Source organism: Scyliorhinus torazame, chromosome 13 (assembly GCF_047496885.1).
Source record: "Scyliorhinus torazame isolate Kashiwa2021f chromosome 13, sScyTor2.1, whole genome shotgun sequence".
NCBI lineage: Eukaryota > Metazoa > Chordata > Chondrichthyes > Carcharhiniformes > Scyliorhinidae > Scyliorhinus > Scyliorhinus torazame.
Window position 1 is genome coordinate 6,498,110 of NC_092719.1, and position 21,176 is coordinate 6,519,285.

Here is a 21,176-nt window from a genome sequence, read left to right on the forward strand (position 1 = left end):
GACATTGTCCAATTTCACCCCTTTTGATCTCCCACACTATATTTTATATAAAGTTTTATATATGATGGGGAAAAGCAGGGGGAAAAAAATCAACCGTTACACTTCAAATGTAGGTTGAGTTTGTATATGATTTAAACTCCTTCAAACTGAATTAGAGTCAGAATACATTCAGATCATTACTACTCTCCTGTGGTTCTCAAATTATACGCAGCTCCGAAGTCTATCTCCTTAACCCTAACAAATCCCTTATCTTAAGTGCAGACAGATCAACATTATGGGCATGTGGATTTGTTTACGTGGAATTCACCGACCAAAGAACATTTTCAGTAGCGAAAGAGGTAAATAAACACCTGCCTGATCTGAAATGAATGGAAAAATAGATATTAGTTCCACTCCATTTCATTTGAGTGTGTATGAAGTGGAGCGTTAAGCGCAGCTTGCAACATAACTGACATTGTATTGGCAGTGCTATCGTCATGCTGAAAATCGAAATTAAAACACTGATTCTAATAACGGGGAATGCCTGAAACAATTAGCTGGATCCTGCTGGAAATCAGCTAGCTGAATGTGGCGCATCCTCTGATCATTTCCTCCACCCTTGCTCTTAAATGTTTGTGCTGTAATTTGCTGCAAATGTGAGTTCATTAACAGCGTGAAATGGGCAGCAGGGCATTTGGGAACTTAGTGAATGATGGGATAACAGTCTGTTTCTTAAACCTATGAAAATTCAGGTTGAGAGCAACAGTAATCTGTGAGGAGGGTGAATTGGAGAGAGTAAAACCAGGCACAGAAAGAGAAATAAAGGGAAAAAAGATTGGACAGAGTGAGAAGAGAAAAAAAAAAAAAAATTGACATTTAGAATCTCCCAACAGTATAATACCTGAACAATTGAAATTCCAGTTTTTCTTTTTAAATTTCTGGGCCAGAATGATTGACGGACATTGCATCCACAATTATTACACTACCAAAAGGTACTTGAGCTGATAATAACCAGCATAGCAAGATATTGGCCAGTGAATGTCTAAAACCAGCAAATTCTTAAAAAGTGTGAGATGCCAATTGTGCAAAGCAAACAATGGAGCAGGGTAAATGGACCAGCAAGTCCAGGAGATGGAAATTTCCAACTCGCATTATACTTCTGTATCGACTGAAATTGTTGGTCATTCTGCATAAAAACGGCATGGGTTGCTAATAGTTCAGCAGGGGGTTGGGAACCTGAATTGTAGCTCCAGTATACAGGAGGTTGAGAGTAGTGAGGTCATGAGTAAGGTATCAAAGTTGCAGGAGTGTACCGGCAGGCAGGAAGGTGGTTTAAAGTGTGTCTACTTCAATGCCAGGAGCATCCGGAATAAGGTGGGTGAACATGCGGCATGAGTTAGTACCTGGGACTTCGATGTTGGGGCCATTTCGGAGACATGGATAGAGCAGGGACAGGAATGGTTGTTGCAGGTGCCAGGGTTTAGATATTTCAGTAAACTCAGGGAAGGTGGTAAAAGAGGGGCAGGGGTGGCATTGCTAGTCAAGGACAGTATTACGGTGGCAGAAAGGTAGTTTGATGAGGACTCGTCTACTGAGGTAGTCTGGGCTGAGGTTAGAAACAGGAAAGGAGAGGTCACCCTATTAGGGGTTTTCTATAGGCCTCCGAAAAGTTCCAGAGATGTAGAGGAAAGGATTGCAAAGATGATTCTGGATAGGAGCGAAAGCAACAGGGTAGTTGTTATGGGGGATTTTAACTTTCCAAATATTGACTGGAAATGCTATAGTTCGAGTACTTTAGAAGGTTCGGTTTTTGTCCAATGTGTGCAGGAGGGTTTCCTGACACAGCATGTAGATAGGCCGAGGGGCGAGGCCATATTGGATTTGGTACTGGGTAATGAGCCAGGACAGGTGTTAGATTTGGAGGTAGCACTTTGATGATAGTGACCACAATTCGATTACGTTTACTTTAGCGATGGAGAGGGATAGGTATATACCGCAGGGCAAGAGTTATATCTGGGGGAAAGGCAATTACGATGCGATGAGGCAAGACATAGGATGCATCGGATGGGGAGGGAAACTGCAGGGGATGGGCACAATTGAAACGTGGATCTTGTTCAAGGAACAGCTATTGCGTGTCCTTGATAAGTATGTACCTGTCAGGCAGGGAGGAAGTGGTCGAGCGAGGGAATCGTGGTTTCCGAAAGTAGTTGAATCACTTGTCAAGAGGAAGAAGGAGGCTTACGTAAAGATGAGACATGAAGGTTCAGTTAGGGTGCTCGAGAGTTACAAGTTAGCTAGGAAGGACCTAAAGAGAGAGCTAAGAAGAGCCAGGAGGGGACATGAGAAGTCTTTGGCAGGTAGGATCAAGGATAATCCTAAAGATTTCTGTAGATATGTCATGAATAAAAGAATGACTAGGGTAAGAGTAGGGCCAGTCAAGGACAGTAGTGGAAAGTTGTGCATGGAGTCCGAGGGGATAGGAGAGGTGCTAAATGAATATTTTTCGGCAGTACTCACACAGGAAAAAGACAATGTTGTCGAGGAGAATACAGAGATACAGGCTACTAGACTAGAAGGGCTTGAGGTTCATAAAGGAGGAGGTGTTAGTAATTCTGGAAAGTGTGAAAATAGATAAGTCCCCTGGGCTGGATGGGATTTATCCTAGGATTCTCTGGGAAGCTAGGAAGGAGATTGCTGAGCCTTTGGCTTTGATCTTTAGGTCATCATTGTCTACAGGAATAGTGCCAGAAGACTGTAGTGTAGCAAATGTTGTCCCCTTGTTCAAGAAGGGGAGTAGAGACAATCCCGATAACTATAGACCAGTGAGCCTTACTTCTGTTGTGGGCAAAGTCTTGGAAAGGTTTATAAGAGATAGGATGTATAATCATCTGGAAAGGAATAATTTGATTAGAGATAGTCAACACGGTTTTGTGAAGGGTAGGTCATGCCTCACAAACCTTATTGAGTTCTTTGAGAAGGTGACCAAACAGGTGGACGAGGGTAAAGCAGTTGATGTGGTGTATATGGATTTCAGTAAAGCATTTGATATGGTTCCCCAAGGTAGGCTATTGCAGAAAATACGGAGGCATGGGATTCAGGGTAATATAGCAGTTTGGATCAGAAATTGGCTAGCTGGAAGAAGACAAAGGGTGGTGGTTGATGGGAAATGTTCAGACTGGAGTCCAGTTACTAGTGGTGTACCACAAGGATCTGTTTTGGAGCCACTGCTGTTTGCCATTTTTATAAATGACCTGGAGGCGGGCATAGAAGGATGGGTGAGTACATTTGCAGATGACACTAAAGTCGGTGGAGTTGTGGACAGTGCGGAAGGATGTTACAAGTTACAGAGGGACATAGATAAGCTGCAGAGCTGGGCTGAGAGGTGGAAAATGGAGTTTAATGCAGAAAAGTGTGAGGTGATTCATTTTGTAAGAAATAACAGGAAGACAGAGTACTGAGCTAATAGTAAGATTCTTGGCAGTGTGGATGAGCAGAGAGATCTCAGTGTCCATGTACATAGATCCCTGAAAGTTGCCACCCAGGTAGAGAGGGTTGTTAAGAAGGCGTACGGTGTGTTAGCTTTTATTTGTAGAGGGATTGAGTTTCGGAGCCATGAGGTCATGTTGCAGCTGTACAAAACTCTGGTGCGGCCGCATTTGGAGTATTGCGTGCAATTCTGGTCGCCGCATTATAGGAAGGATGTGGAAGCATTGGAAAGGGTGCAGAGGAGATTTACCAAGATGTTGCCTGGTATGGAGGGAAGATCTTATGAGGGAAGACTGAGGGACTTGAGGCTGTTTTCGTTAGAGAGAAGGTTAAGAGGGGACTTAATAGAGGCATACAAGATGATCAGAGGATTAGATAGGGTGGACAGTGAGAGCCTTTTTCCTCGGATGGTGATGTCTAGCACGAGGGGACGTAGCTTTAAATTGAGGGGAGATAGATATCGGACAGATGTCAGAGGTAGGTTCTTTATTCAGAGAGTAGTAAGGGCATGGAATGCCCTGCCTGCAACAGTAGTGGGCTCGCCAACATTAAGGGTATTTAAATGGTCATTGGATAAACATATGGACGATAAGAGAATAGTGTAGATGGGCTTTAGAGTGGTTTCACAGGTCGGCGCAACATCGAGGGCCGAAGGGCCTGTACTGCGCTGTAATGTTCTATGTTCTAATGCACAGTTTTCTATCCAGCAGGGTCTGGTCGTTGACTTGCCAAATCTCTCCATGCTGAGTGTTTTCAGCATTTTGTGATTTGGAACTTTCTCATATCTGTCAGTAGTCGAAGGGTTAACTCAGATTTACATAGCTTACTCTTAAAAAAAAATACACAAGGACAGGAGCTGTCCTGTGGTACACATACTACATTGTTCCTGTTCCATTTTGTTTGATAATGCAGACAGACGCACTAATAACAAGTGATAGTATCTATGGAACACTCTCATCAGCTAATCATGCTGGGGCCACTTGGACTGGCATTATGCTGGGTTGTCATAACCTTCACAGTTGAGGAATCAGGGGGGGGGGATCGTTGCAGGTCTGCTACACAATCTCCTTTTAACATAAGAACTAGGAGCAGGAGTAGACCATCTGGTCCCTTGAGCCTGCTCCGCCAAAACAATGGACTATTCAGTAATTTAGGGTTTAACATACTGCAAGCTCAACAAGTGTACAGTTAATTCAACGATCCATTAGAAAGTTGTATAACCTCAACAGTGTGGTGCAATTATCGTGAATAATGGTGCACAGATACCACTGAGTAAAGCAAATGAGAAAATAACCATTCAGATGTAAAAAGTTCTAATTTACTATTGGGCACACATTAACTGCTGGTTAGCTTTTCTATAATTGCCAAGTCAGAATGGGAATGATGCACATTATTTTCTGCTTTATATAGTAGAGCTTTGGGAAATATTAGCACTCAATTGAAACAGGCTCAACCAGCATTCATTAAGAATTAGCAATCCACCACCACCATAGAGAACAGATGATTTCAGACATTACACTTTTAGTTTGAAAACAACTTAAAATATTACATCACAACAATTCTGGACAATGGGCTTGATGGCATCCCTAGTCAAGCTATTCCAGTAGCTACAACACTGGCATCTACCTGTCAATGTGGAAAATTGCCCAGGTGTGTCCTGTACAAAGAAACAGGACAAGTTCTATCCAACCAATTACCCCCTATTAGTCTACTTGCCATCATCAGCAAAGGAAGGAGTCATCAACGGTGCTATCAAGCGGCACTTACTCAGCAATGACTTGTTCACGGACACCCAGTTTGGGTTCCGTCACTCATCTCCTGAACTCATTACTGTCTTGGTTCAAACATGGACAGAAGAGCTGAAAGCCAGAGGTGAGGTGAGTGTAACTGCCCTTGACATCAAGGCAGCATTTGACCGAATATGACATCAAGAAGCCCAAGCAAAACTGGGGGCAGCGGGGAAATCCTCTGCTGATTGGAGTCATACCAGGCATGAAGGGAGATGGTTGTGGTGGTTGGTCAATCATCTCAGCTCCAGGACATCACTGCAGGATGTGTCCTAGACCCAACCATCTTCAGCTGCTTCATCAATGACCTCCCTTCCATCCTAAGGTTGGAGTGGGGATGCTCGCAGATGACTGCACAATGTTCAGCACCATACGTGACTCCTCAGATAATGAAGCAGGCCATGTCCAATGCAGCAAAAACTGGACAATATCCAGGCTTGGGCTGACAAGTGGCATGTTACATTCGCGCCACACGAGTGTCAGGCAATGACCATCTCCTACAAGAGGATCTAACCATCGCCCCATGGCATTACTTTCATGTTGAATCAATTAGATATCAAATGAATCTAAATCTGGTTAGATTTCAGCACTGCTACATCACAGTCTATGCAGGAATTTCAATAGTAAACATTTACACTGGCAGCTTATCCTGGCATTCTCGTCAGGATTTCAAAATTAATTCTTTACAGCATTTGTACAATTGGAAAAATCAACTTGTCTGAGTGAACAGGTGTGAAAAACAGAACAGATAAAAAGTGTAGACTTTTAAAAAAATGTACAGCAATAAAAACTGTCACGTCATATTTCTCAAATAATGAATATACCTCATTAACCTTCATTTCTTCCTGAACCTTCATAACATCATTGTAGTCTTGAAACAACTGATCGTAGGCTGCTTGGATCTGTGTGAGCTTTCTTCTGTTTAGAAACAATCAAAATAAGGAATAGCTAAATGAGGCATAAATTACTGTTAATTATGTTTTTACTGTTTAAACACTTATTGTGAAATACTTACAAAGAGAACAAATTTAGAAAATAACTTATTACCCTGCTCCCTCACCTTGTAGCTTCTCTTTGGTTTGTCACAACTCCTTTCACATGATCCCTTCTCCCCACTATTCAACTCTAGTTAAACAACTCGTCAGAGCACCGATCCAAGCATGGTTCAGGTGAGGCCCATCCCAATGGTACAACTTCCACTTTTCCCAGTACTGGTGCCAGTGCCCATGACTGAAACCCATTTCTCCAACACCAGTCTGAGTCACGCATTCATCTCAATCTTATCTATCCAAAGACAATTTGCTCGAGGCTCAGGAAATGATCCAGAGATTACCTTTGAGGGTCTGCTTTTTAATTTAGCCCCTAAGCAGAACCTCTTTCCTATCTTATCTAGGTTCTTGATACCCATGTGGACCATGACAACTGAATCCTCCCCCTCTCCAGTGCAGAGATGTTATGTTCTGAACCGTGCCACCAGGCAAGCAACACAGCATTCAAGACTCACGGCTCTCGGCTTCAGAGAGCTGTACCTATCCCTCACTATACTGTCCCACACTGCCACCACATTCCTACTTAACATAGAACATAGAAAATACAGCACAGAACAGGCCCACGATGTTGTGCCGAACCTTTGTCCTAGATTAATCATAGATTATCATTGAATTTACAGTGCAGAAGGAGGCCATTCGGCCCTTTGAGTCTGCACCGGCTCTTGGAAAGAGCACCCTACCCAAACTCAACACCTCCACCCAACACTAAGGGCAATTTGGACATTAAGGGCAATTTATCATTGGCCAATTCACCTAACCCGCACATCTTTGGACTGTGGGAGGAAACCGGAGCACCCGGAGGAAACCCACGCAGACACGGGGAGGATGTGCAGACTCCGCACAGACAGTGACCCAAGCCGGAATCGAACCTGGGACCCTGGAGCTGTGAAGCAATTGTGCTATCCACAATGCTACCGTACTTCCCCAACTTGGAATGGCTTCCTGTACCACGATGCCATGGTCAATCCACTCATCCACCTTGCAGCCCCACCCTCATGCATACAAGCTGCAAGAACCTCAAACCTGTTGGACAATTGCAAGGGCTGAGGCTTATTCACTTCTACCTTCTCTGTCCCGTGTCATTCATGGTCACACCCTCCTGTCCCTGACCACTGAGAAAATCAGACAACCCTATCCTAGGGGTTGTCACTGCCTTCAAGAAGATTTAGATGGGCTGCGTGGGCAAGGACACAGTAGTTGGAATACAAGATGGAAAAATAAGTCAGCCATTTTGGCAGAAAAAACAGAGATGCATAATATTTCTTAAATGGTGAGGGATTGGGTAGTGTTGATGGCCATAGGGACCTGGATGACCTTGTTTGAATAACTGAAAGTGAACATGCAGGTGCAGCGCGCAATTAAGGTGGCAAATGATATGTTGACCTTTACTGCAAGTGGATTTGAGCGATACCCTGCCACCTATATTTAGATCGTGGCCAATCCACCAAACCTGCACATCTTTGGACTATGGGAGGAATGTGCAAACATCCATCAAATAGTCACCAAGGTCGGAATCGAACCCGGGTCCCTGGCGCTGTCAGGCAGCAGCGTGCCAAGACAATCGAACTGAATGGCAGAGCAGGCTCAAGGGACTGAATGGCTTACTCTTGCTATTTCCCATTGTCCCTGTTTTCAAGGTTGTTCTAAAGGACAATAAATGTTATAAATCACCCAGAAAATATCTTTTATGTAATATTTATTTTAACCATTTGCTTCACTGTTCTATTCGGAATGTGCCAACTTATACTGGAGTTTGGTTCTAGAGGTGTCAATAGCCTCTGGCACCTCATTCAAAGTTCACAATTCATTGCCTCAGTTGCCAGTCTTCTCATCAGTGGGGATGAAGGTGGAGAGTTCAAACCAAGGTTTGAGCTCATCACACAGACCCAGTGTAGTATTTTAGAGGAGACTTTAAAGTCATTTTTAAAATTCGCTCATGGAATGTGGGTGTCGCTGGCCAGGCCTGCATTTATTGTCCACCCCTAATTGCCCTTGTTCAGAGGGCATTTAAGAGCCAACCACATTGATGTGGGTCTGGAGTCACATGCAGGCTAGGCCATGTAAGCTGGCAGATTTTCTTCCCCAAAAAGCATTAGTGAACCAGATGGGTTTTTACAACAATCAACAATGGCCTCATTCCTTTTAAAAATTGAATTTGAATTCAAATTTCACACCTGCCATGGTGGGATTTGAACCCAGGCCCATAGAGGATTACCCTGGGTCTCTGGATTACAACTGATATTACCGCTGCGCCACCATGGACCTTAAAGATCCCACGTCAATATATATACACAACAGATTTTCTTGCATTATCTTTCAATCCAAACCACCAAAAAGAAAAAGATAAACTGGCTATTTAGCCAATTACAATGGGCAGTACGGTAGCACAATGGTTAGCACTGTGGCTTCACCGCGCCAGGGTCCCAGGTTCAATTCCCGGCTTGGGTCACTGTCTGTGCAGAGTCTGCACGTTCTCCCGTGTCTGCGTGGGCTTACTCTGGGTGCTCCGGTTTCCTCCCACAAGTCCCGAAAGACGTGCTGTGAGGTAATTTGGACATTCTGAATTCTCCCTCAATGTACCCGAACAGGCGCCAGAATGTAGCGACGGGGGGCTTTTCACAGTAACCTCATTGCAGTGTTAATGTCAGCCTACTTGTGACAATAAATATTATTATGGCTGCAATAAAATGCATGCTGCCTGCATTACAACTTAATAATTCATTGGATTTTTAAAAATGTTAAAAAAATACATTTACAGTACCCTATTCTTTTTTTTTCCAATTAAGGGCAATTTAGCGTGGCCAATCTACCTACCCTGCACATCTTATGTTGTGGGGGGTGAGACCCAGGCAGACACGGGGAGAACGGATAACTCCACATGGACAGTGACCCGAGGCCGGGATCAAACTCGGGTCCTTGGTGCCGTGAGGCAGCAGTGCTAACCACTGGGCCATTATGCCGCACTTCATAACTCATTGGTTAAAGTGCTTTGCAATATTTTTTTTAGGTGAAATAGCACTGTACATGTTCAAGTAATGTGGGGATGCCGTGGTATCTTCAACTATGGGACATGTCAGCACAGCCAGATGCTAACTAAAAGTCAAGAAAGTATTCTCACAATGTTAACCAATGGTTCACGATTAGCTGCAGCGTTGAGAAGTGTAAATTTTTATTTTAAAAACTTACTTTTCTTCGGCTAATTTAATTTTTTCTTCTGCTAATTTCAACTGGTCAATTTGTTGTTCTGACTGCAAGCTTTCCACTTGCAGCTTCAGCTTTTCATTGGAAAACTTCAGTTCCCTGGTCTCCTCCACACCCACCTGGCTGCTTTCCAGCTTTTGCTCCACATCCAGGCATCTGAAAGAGATCTAGTGGTTAATACAGATCATGCTTTTCCCGTACCAACCACAAAAATCAGTCAAATTATATTGAAAACAAAAAGGAAACCATTAAAAGTCTTGCGCCTAAAAATGGTTAAAATTTTCACTTTAGATTAAACCTAGGGTTGGGCCAACGTTTTAACATTCCTCAAACCAGTTTGACTGATAGTTATTTCTGTCCATCAAAATGTTTATGTATATGTTTCTAAAAAGTTACTGTCTTTTTCTTAGCTCTACTAAAATATACTTTTGATTGCTTCCAATAAAATTCACATCAGCATTTTAAAACATAACTTCTTTAAAAAAGCCATTCCTACACTTAAGTAGCTTTCAGACAACATTGTGAGCAAGCTATGCAACTTGATCAGAGCAGCGACACAAAAGAACAAGAGACCACTGCCACAGATTCTCACCAACACTTGATGTTGCTGTCTTATATGATTGTGAACTTGTTTTGGCTTGGAAAACTGAGAACTGTTGCTAGTGTGAGAAAACATGAAGGGTAATTTCTTCAAGGGACAGTATCCCATGGAATTTTCCCAAAAAGGGTTTCAGAAATATGCTATTTTGAATATTGTGGATGACTGAGGATTTATTTTATGCAGTAGATTGATATTAAAAATAGCATGTGGGTTTGCCTTTAACGATGCACCACATATACATAAAATTAGGTTTAATGAATATTACTCCATATGCATCATTCTCTAACCGTGAGCTGACCTGCTCCCACACATCTACAAATGCTGTTGTATAACCATACACTAAGATGTCTGTGAAATGAAGTTGGTTGCAGTCAAACTGAGGGTTAGTTACTGTCTAACACATTGAGAAAAGTACAGAATAAGAATGTTACATTCATAAAGAACCACGTGTGGTTTCAGGGTCTATGGGTAAGGAGGTTAAAAATCAATTGTTTAGAAAAGAGCCTATCATGACTATAATAATGTACAAACTATAGGACAATATGAGAAAACAGGAAAGATGATTAAAGACAGGGCAAGGAAAGCTGTGATAGTGTGAAAAAAATATCAAAAAGCACAAAAAGGAACAATATTTTACAAGTTCTGCTCTTCCCTTAGACAGTATTCCCAATTGCTTGCTTGACGTTTATTGGAGTTGCCACTTTACCCATTGCGCATTTTCCAGATCTTATTTAAATTTTACATGTCGATCAGTTGAAGTAAGGTGGGACTCTTGAGGAGAGAGAGGTTGAATTATCAAAATGTTGGTATTTGATAAGTGCTTCACATCAATCTTTACTAATGATGAGGCAATCAAGAGAGAAATGTAACATTTTAGATAGCTTTATATAGATGGATTTTGGTAGATAGTTTCAGTAGTTTTAGTTACCCTCAAGGAAGAAACACCAGGGTCCAATATAACCGAGAGGCGAGGGAAGAAATTGCGGAGGTCCGAGAAGTTTTAATTAATCTACGGGTTGCAGATGTGCGTCAGAGGACTGAAGAAACGCCAATGCAGTAAATGATATATAAAAAATAGGGAGACAGCTAATCTAGATCATTATAGGCCATTCAGCATCTGTGGTAGTGGAAATTCAGTACCCTCCAATTAAAGTAAAATGACCATTTATTGATATATTGTGGAAATAGAAGCATCCAGCAGATTTCAAAAAGGGATAAATATGATTGCCAAAACTTAAGGGATAACATATATATATGGGGGGGGGGGGGGGGGGAAGAGAGGGGAAAGTGCAACTGGACTTGAGGAAAACCGTTGCCAAGACACGAGAGATTACAGAAGATTAAAGGAGGGAAGAATCAAAGGGAGAATAGCAACCCAGATTAAAGATTGATTTAAATTATATAGATGTTGGATGGGGGAAGAAATAGACTTTCCAGTAGTTGGAAGTCCAGAACAAGGGCCAAACATACAAGATTACATGCAAGAAATTTGAAATTGAGTGCAGAGAAGCTTCTTTACATTGAGTTATATATCTAAGATTCACTTCCAGGATTACTCTGGCATAGGAAGAACCATAACTGTGCATTTATGTTCTTTTGTCAGCAACCCATGCAGACTTAATACTAGTCCTTTCAAAATATTTTATCGCAAATTGTTAGTTATTCAATGACGCCAGTAGCAACATCCCTTCTGTCCTGGAAGAAAGTACATTCTCCACTCTTGCAGAGCGTCAAGAGGTTATTAAATCATCATGTAGAGAATTTGTGTCAAAAAGACACCTTTATATACCGTTACAACACCAAGCGATTGATGTTCAGTTTAAAATACTGTTAGGATAGTCTGCAGCAGCTCACCTCAACTTTGACAATCTGAAATATATCTTAAGCATAAAAACAGAATCTATTTCTTAGAACAAATATAGGTTCTCCAGATTCAATTTTCTTAGCCATTTTTCAAGCATATTTCTTACCTCTCATGAAGAGACCTCTTGATGTTTTCTGCTTCACCCAGCTTTTTCTGGGCTTCCTGCAAGTCTTTTACTAATGACATCACTTGTGTCTTTAATGCTTCAACTTCATTCGGAGTCTAGATACAAATAGCATTCCATTAAACTGACTGATAACTTTATACAGTAATGGAACTGAATAATGCTGCAGATATTAAATATATTCTAAGGAGCTACTTCTTTAACCATCATTAAGTAGGCTGCAACGCTGCTTACCAGTGCATTACCAATCATAGTTTAGATGACAGATGCGGTTACCAAATACCTCTTTCCTGTTAAATAATAACTTGTTTTCATTTCTCTGGTGTGAAAATAGAGTTACAAAGACTGTGCATTAGTTCATATTTTGGCAAATACCCCCAATCTTGGCAAAATCATTAGCACCTGTTGGTAGAGGAAGGGTTTCTTTACTTTTTTTTTTAAACAACTGATTGTTTTGCAATGTATTTAACAATCAGAATTGAGGAAAACAATGTACACAATGCAGGCAAGACTGTATAGTGAAATGCTAGATTTAGATATTGGAATGGGTTAAACAACTGACCTTACTCAGTGTCTTACATAGCAGTCATGAATGTAGATCTGGCTAGATCCCAAAGTATAAAATTAAACATGAAGCAATGACTGAAACCAAATCTGTTTTTTTTTTAAATGGTCAATAAGTTTTTTGTTTGACTGAATTTGAAGGTGGGATAAATTAAAATTTAGCCCATGAACATACTGGTTCAGTGAGTGTGGTGAATCAGTGGAGAAGATAGAATTGATTGCATTTGAATGAAATTAAATCATTTAAGATTTCTTACAGAAAACATTGTTTTGGGACACTGTGTTAGCGATGTGAGATATGACACGCAAGTGTAGCACGTTTTGGGGGAAAAAGATAGGACTATAGTTTCCAATACAAGTATCAGTCAACATTGGCTCAACACTCTTGGCTCTGCACCAGATGTGTGTGGGTTCAAGTCTCACTTTGGAAAATTTGGCATATAATCTTTGCTGGCATTTCACTGCCATATTGAAGGAGTGCTGCACTGCTGGAGGTTTCGACTTTCAGACAGAATGTTAAACCATGTCACAGCGTGCCCTCTTAGGTGGACGCAAAAGATCCCAAGGTACTAATGAAATAAGAGCAGAGTTCTCTCAATATCCTACGCAACATTTACTCCGCAACCAAGTTAACCAGAATAACTGCGGATGCTGGAAAAGGTCTGCCAGCATCTATCAGGTGAGTCTCATGTGAGGGTCCCTTTAAGAAAAGTGTGTTTTATCAAATGGCTGCAGTGAGGTCACTGTGTGGGTGGAACTGGTCTGTAATTCTTTTGTTTTAAGCTGGAAACTGCTTTGTAGCTCGGAGTTTTTTTTGGTTTTGTTTTCAGTTGGGAGCTGCATTCAAACAAAGAAGGTGTATTTTTGGTCTCTCTCTCTCTGCATGCTAAAGAATGTCTCCAGACCACTTGATAACTTCAAAGTAATACCTGTTTTCTGTAAATTCAAATTAAGGAATTCAAACCTACAGTTTTGTAGGAAAAAAGGGTGTTTGGTTTATGGATGTTGTTAGGAAAGTTATTAAGGGTTACCTATAGAGTACTGTATCTTTTTTTTTTTGGGGGGGGGGCATTTGTGTTGTTGTTGATAAGATGTTAACCGTGTGTTTGTAAAATGTTAACTGTATTCATAGAATAAACATTGCTTTGTTTAAAAATATTTAAGATCTCTGTGGCATAACACCTGGAAAGTGGGCCCTTGTGCTCCTCAATCAAAATCTATTAAACGTTGTAGGTCAGGTGAACTCCGTCATATACTTTGGTGTTCTCTAAACCCTGGCCCATAATATAAAAAACAGAGTTTCGAGTCATAGACTCTGTCAGAACTGAAAGGGGAGAGAATGTGTTATGGGCAAAAGAAACTGCAACAAAAAGTAACAACTTTAATAATAATAATAATCTTTGTTATTGTCACAAGTAGGATTACATTAACACTGCAATAAGGTTACTGTGAAAAGCCCCTAGTCACCACATTCTGGCGCCTGTTCGGGTACACGGAGGGAGAATTCAGAATGGGCAAATTACCTAACATCACGTCTTTCGGGACTTGTGGGAGGAACCCGGAGGAAACCCACGCAGACACGAGGAGAATGTGCAGACTCCGCTCTGACAGTGACCCAAGCCGGGAATCGAACCTGGGACCCTGGCGCTGTGAAGCAACAGTACTAAGCACTGTGCTACAATGCCGCCCCCAGGTGGTCTGGTATGAGAGGGGGAGAGGGTGTTTTGCATTGAGGCAATACATGTATGGAATATTAAAAAAGGGAGGAGATTCAAACTGGAAGAGAAATGTCAAAATCTAAGTTGCTGAACACAACGTTAATTCAGAGGGCTGCAACATGCCCATCCGCAAGATGAGATGCTGCTCCTCCAGCTTGTGCGGGATTTCACTGGAGAAGGCCAAGGACGGACGTGTGGACAGGAGTTAACCAAATTAGCTGATTGCATATATCCTTTCCGTTTGTGGGAGCTTGCTATGTGCAAAGTGGCTACCATTTTTTCTGCATTACAGCAGTGACTACACTTCTGAAAATACTTTGGGATGTCCTAGGACCATGACAGATGCTAAAGCAGCTATGTGAATGCAAGTCTTTCTTTTCCACCATTGGGGACTTGCTTGGCTCATGATCGAGTTTGTTGTCAGTTAATGATAACGACTGATAATCAACGGCTTCATTCTCATATCATGCAACTACCAAGATGGTAGAAGTTAGACTGTGGTCTTTGTTCATCAAGCAGTTCCGATGTTTCTAAAACAAACAAATAACTCCCCATTATAGGAAACACCGAATCCTTTTCGGTTTTACAAACTTCGGCAACAAGTGCCCACTTACTTGCTTGTTTGGATTATTCAATCCTTCTACTGGAGCAGCTGTTGCTTCAGTCTTCTGTTGTTCTGCATTCACATTAGTAACCGGAATCTCGGTTGCCAATTCCTGCTTAGTATTGGACAGAGGCTGCTCTGCTGCATTCCTCTCGGTCTGTGTTGCAACCTCAGTTGTTGCATTAGCTTTCTCGAGCTCCGAAATCCTGAAATATATTGTCAAGTCGTGTGGCTACTTAGAACAACGAAGCACAATGAAAGTTCAGCTGGAATTCTCAGGCCGTTGCGATTCACTTTTCCCGCCGGCAGCTCACCCACCCACATGGGGTTCCTGGTGGCGTTGGGTGGTTACAATGAGAATCCCATGGATAAGCAGCGGGAGTATAAAATCCCATGCCAGTCAACGGCACGCTGCTGAGAAACACATGTCTGAGGGCCTGAGAATCCAGCCCCTCATTTCAAGTGATAAAATAACCCAAATAATATTTTTCTTTCTCCCCACCACCCTGTACAAGACCAAGAATCATAATTAGAGTTGGATTTACAAAAAAAAAGGATAAAGGTTGCAAATTTTTAACTCTTCTGTGCCCTTCACATTCTGTTAGAATTTGCCTCCAATTTATCACCCAACTAATAATAAACAGATCACCCTCTATGTGAACAGTCTCACAAAATGCAACTTTGCTTTTCACACAATTGCCACATCAATCAGATTGTTCAACGGTTTAATCAAATTAAAGAATAATAACACTGAAGCTTGGACATTTCAACTAATGTGGTCCATTATGTATCCACAATTCACAAAAGTACTCACTATATTAAACTCCGAATCAAAATGCTAAGTACTTCAAGGTTCCTAATAAAAGTATCTACACAGCCCTCAAAACCCTTTACCTTTGCTTGGAAGATTCAAGCTCATGTTCAAGTTTTTCCAAGCTCAGAGTCTTGTCCCTTAGCATATGAAGCAGTTGGCTGACTGTTAACTCTTCTGATATCAGACGTTTCCCAGTATCATCATGTACTTTTGACCTGTCTCCAAATGATTGATCAAAATATGATTTAAACACAATATTAATTATTTGATGTCACTTACTGATTGTTCCAAATCTCAATTAAGTACTTCTGAAAAGATAAAGCTTCATTTTTTTCAGAAGCCGTGAAACTAATCTTGCAGAGCAGCAAGATATTAAATAATTCAAACATAACAAAATTCCAGAGGTGACAATTACATGGTCATGGAAGCCTGAAAAACAGATTTGTTCAGTTGTAATAATCTATCTTTGTCTGTACTTTACATTCAAAACCACCTGCTGTAAACACTTCTGCTGGGATTCTCTGCAACATTTTATTCCACCTTAAGGACCTCTGTTCTTTTAAGACGTTCATGTTTCTACTCTTCCAAATATTACGATCTCAGACCAGACCCCAACAGTGGCTTGGATACTGGGCCGAAACCCCAATATTTTATTTCATTTTTGTAAGACTGTGCGGAAAGAATACTTTGCTCCAGGAGTGATTGCACAAAGAAATAGGGATTGGTATATTAAAAGCAAACTTTATTAACACACTATTAAACGCTTTAGCCTCACACCCGAAAATAGCTAACCATTACCCTTGAACAATACTATTCAATACAGTAAATATAATACCCTTAATTCCTAGCTCTATTCCCAATTTATTTTTAAATTTTAGAGTACCCAATCAATTTTTTCCAATTAAGGGGCAATTTAGTGCGGCCAATCCACCTACCCTGCACACCTTTGAGTTGTGGGGGCAAAACCCACGCAAACACGGGGAGAATGTGCAAACTCCACACGGACAGTAAACCAGAGCCGGGATCGAACCTGGAACCTAGGCGCCGTGAGGCAGCAGGGCTAACCCACTGCGCCATCGTGCTGCCCCAGTTCTATTCCCAATTAAACGAGAAAGGAAAAACATACAGCTCTCAATCCATCCCAATGGCACAGAAATACTTGCTTTCTGGAACAGATTTGGCTCCTGTTAGAACCCCTGCAGATTCTGGTTGATGTCTTCAAAAAGCTTGTTTCAGCTTTCCTCTTATCATCAGACAAGTCTACTCTGCTTTAAATACTATTACTCTTTTTTTTTTTAAAAAACATTGTGAGAAAGACTTCACTTGTGGTCTAAAAAGGGTAGCCAAATTAGAACTCAACTCAAAGTTTTCTCAAAATGTCGGAATACCATAAATCCACCCAGCAATGATATGGTCTCCCCAAGTTGAAAACAAATTAATTCCCCAGGCTGAAAACAAGTCACTCTGGTCAATTTCACCTCTGGCTCCTGAAAAGCTTTCTGAACTTGCAAAGCAAGTTTTTCTTTCAAAAGTGACGACTTTAAAAAGAGTCAAATACACTCGAACCCCAGGCTGTCAACCCCCAAATTGCCAAATATTTACAATGTACTACATCTAAAATCCTGCATCCATCAAAGTATATAGCAATTATGTTGATCAGCTCTATTGTATCCTTGTTAATACATAGCTTAATTTCTCACTTTATTTCACCTATTCTGAAGTCAATTCCTGCTTATACTTTTATCTATCACTGCAAAACACAAAACATTTAAATAAACAGCTACTGAAGGGCCACAATTGAAACTTGAACAATGTACAAGTTGCATAATGCAAGATTCAGTCAATCACAAAATGGCCATGAATTGTGGTGCACTGTCAACAGCAGGTTCACTCTGCATACAAGAACTTCGCCAGGGCTTGAAAATTGTTCTATTAGGAGAGATTCAGTAGGCTAGGGTTTTCCTTAGAACAGAGGAGGTGACCTGAGGTGCACAAAATTATGAGGGTTAGGACAGACAGGAAAGACTAGTTTCCCCTGAGCAGTCAATTACCATGGGGCATAGATTTAAGGTGATTGGTAGAAGGGATGGGGGAAAAGCATTTTCACCCAGTGGGGGGTGGACGAATGGAATTCACTTGCCTAGTAGGTGGTTGAGGCTGAAATGCTCAACTCATTTAAAAGGTTCCTGGATCTGGATTTGAAGTGATGTAGCTTGTAAGACTAGGGGACCAGGTGCTGGAAAGTAGGATTAAAATGAACGGCTAGTTTCCTTTTCCTCTTTCCTGGCTGGTGCAGACATGATGGGCAGAATGATCACTTTCTGCACCTTAGCTTTATGGTTTTAAATATGTCCATTCTATTTATTGCAGACAAATCAATTGGCAGGTCTTGTTTGTTGGCAGCATTTCCCCAGCAACAGGATTCAACGGTGTGGCATGGTTAGTGATTCTTGCATTTCGGTCAGGTGCTGGACCCACTCACAGGGGGCTTCCTCCTTGAGCAACAGCATCCTCCAGCACAATAACAAGAATTTCTACATGATGGGCAATCCAAGTATTCAAGAATTCAGGATGGGCAATAAATGCTGGCCCAGACAACAACGTCATGCAAAATGATGTTTCTAAAAACAAGTTCCTTCACCGGCGCCTAAAATGGGCATCAAACGCATGGTGCTGGCAGAGTACTTACACTTAAAGGATGTTCCTGCTTCAGAATCCAGCTGTCCCTATGTGGAATTCCAGCTGCTTTGCCTGCTTGTGGGATCAGTTAATGCCAAAAGCAGTTGGCAGTGGATCCCACTTTCAGCTCACTGGATGATGAATAGATTGTGTGGACACCCTGCAGCACATCCAATGACTAGGTCATATTATTCTCAGGAATGACAATCACCTTGCAGTAGAAACATTTATTGTGCTGTTTTAAAGCATAAATATCCACTGACTAAATCATTAGGGATGTCACGTAGCTGGAAATCAGGACAAACCCAACCCAACAAATAACTGTCCCATCCGTCCACTCTCAATCATCGGTAAAGTGATGTAAGGGGTCATCGACAGCGTAATCAAGTGGTACTTGCTTAGCAATAAATTGCTCATCAATGCTCAGATCGGGTTCTGCCACAGTCTTCAATGGTTAGTGCGTGTCTTCTGACTAGCCATTCTCAAACTACTCCCAATTTACTCTCTGCCTCCATTCAATAAGGCGTTCCATTTGACGTTGATCATGATATTGAAATTAAATTAAGTGGTGTATTTTGTTAGTTTGAGGTGACAGTCTGAACCTGAGCAAAGCAGCACATGATAAGCAACAGATTTTCGGTGTATTTCTCAAAGAATTATGTTTTCACAATGCAGTTGGCATACATTTACATCAGATAACTTAAAATGAATAGCCAATTTTACTTAACTCATCCAAAAGTTTGAATAGCACATACGTTTACTGCTCATATTGGTGATACAATAATGAAGCACACAAACAAATGGAATCACTTACGTATAGGCTGTGGGGCTGTTTGTATCCTTGCACTGCAATTCCTTTGCTGCTTTTAGTTCGCCATTATCAACAGCCTCCTACAGAATTAGACAGCGTCAATGCTAAAAATACCTTTCACTGGATTAAAATGCTCAGAAATATATTATGCTCTAAAATTGACAAATTTTAACAAATTAACACCTAACATTTTCAGAAACCTTCCAACCATTTAATCAGTGCATTCATAGAATCATAGAACCTACAGTGCAGGAGGCCATTCAGCTCATAGGGTCTGCATGGGCCCTTTGAAAGAGCACCCCACCTAAGCCCACACCTCCACCCCATCCCCGTAACCCAGTTACCCCACCTAACCTTTTTGGACACTATGGGGCAATTTAGCATGGCCAACCCACCTAACGTGCACATCTTTGGGCTGTGGGAGGAAACCGGAGCACCTGGAGGAAACCCACGGGGAGAACGTGCAGACTCCGCACAGACAGCGACCCAAGCCGGGAAACGAACCTAGGGCCCTGGAGCTTGAAGCAACAGTGCTAACCACAGTGCTACCGTGCCGTCCATTAGAACAAATTGCGTTCCTAAGCCTCTGTCAATATTGATCTTGAATCGACGTCAGGACTCGAGTGAACACTACTACAGGTGGATTTGTTTTCTTCTTTCCTTACCACTGAGCTCCTTCCATCCGCCACATCCTTCCAACCCAACCCCCAACCTTCTGTGCTTGCTGCCTTTCGGAAATAAAGTTCTTGGGAGCAGTACTGAGAGTCACAGCAATGGGACCTAAATCTGTAATTTTATGTTGCAGTGAGTTCCTTCACTTTAAAAATGTTCTTTGCTAGCAATTTGCAACTTTTTACACATTTGGTCCATAGCACAAGCTTGGCTCATAAATGGAATAGGATCCTATACAAACCATTAATTTATACTGCATTATTTGTCCTATTTTTAGGGTAGAAATGTATAATTGCACACCAACTGCACATCCTCCCCGTGTGTGCGTGGGTTTCTTCCGGGTGCTCCGGTTTCCTCCCACAGTCCAAAGATGTGCAGGTTAGGTGGATTGGCCATGATAAATTGCCCTTAGTGTCCAAAATTGCCCTTAGTGTTGGGTGGGGTTGCTGGGTTATGGGGAGAGGGTAGAGGTGTTGATCTTGGGTAGGGTGCTCTTTCCAAGAGCCGGTGCAGACTCGATGGGCCGAATGGCCTCCTCCTGCACTGTAAATTCTATGATGAAAACACAATAACCAATTTCAGGCACTAACATGAACTGCAATTACATTTTTAAAAATTTTTAGTTCGTCCACATACCACCATTCGGATTTCAACAAATGAATCATCAGATGTTGCGGAACCCAACTTCAGCAGAAGCTCTGAATTCATGGCAACCAAATCAGCCTTTTCTGTCTGCAGCCTGCTGACAAGTGCTTTCAGTTGCTGAACATCTTGCTCCACCAGATTAGAGCACACATTTTTGGGCATTCCCTGTCAGAAAATAAAAATTACATTAAAAAAAACTATCCAACAGATTACTTACCAACACGAAAGCACAGAGCACGAGGAAAACTTGTGCCCGTAAAGCCCAATCCTTCCAACAGATCAAGTATAATTTGTGCAGTCATAAGATTCTTTACAAATGACTCTTTACAATTCAGTGAAGCGTCCATCTTCATAGTTAATTGAGCAAGTACTTCAAATGCCAATCTAAAATTACAATTTACTTAAGTCTGACCAATTGCACTGTACGCTATTATATCCTCATGGTCCATGAGAAAACTGGAAGCATAATGGTTTACAGAGGCTATGTTAATCAAGATCTATATTTATTACTTTTAAACTAATTTGTAGGCAGGTATTTGCCCACTCTTGCAGAAACAAAAAATAGTTAATTGATTTTA

The 21,176-nt window shown here is 41.5% G+C and overlaps 1 protein-coding gene across 2 annotated transcripts in view; it reads right to left on the reverse strand.

The window, feature by feature from the left end:
* Positions 1-21,176, reverse strand: part of optn (optineurin) — a 62,644-nt gene that overhangs the window by 21,798 nt on the left and 19,670 nt on the right. The window contains exons 4-10 of one of the 2 annotated variants that reach the window (XM_072470999.1): positions 20,590-20,763; positions 19,285-19,361; positions 15,872-16,006; positions 14,988-15,183; positions 12,074-12,189; positions 9,488-9,658; positions 6,086-6,170 (exon numbers count right to left, since the gene is read on the reverse strand). In XM_072470999.1, coding sequence (XP_072327100.1) covers positions 6,086-6,170; positions 9,488-9,658; positions 12,074-12,189; positions 14,988-15,183; positions 15,872-16,006; positions 19,285-19,361; positions 20,590-20,763 — 954 coding nt within the window. Of the gene's footprint in view, positions 1-6,076; positions 6,171-9,487; positions 9,659-12,073; positions 12,190-14,987; positions 15,184-15,871; positions 16,007-19,284; positions 19,362-20,589; positions 20,764-21,176 lie in introns of both variants that reach the window. The other variant, XM_072470998.1, reaches the window with a different exon arrangement.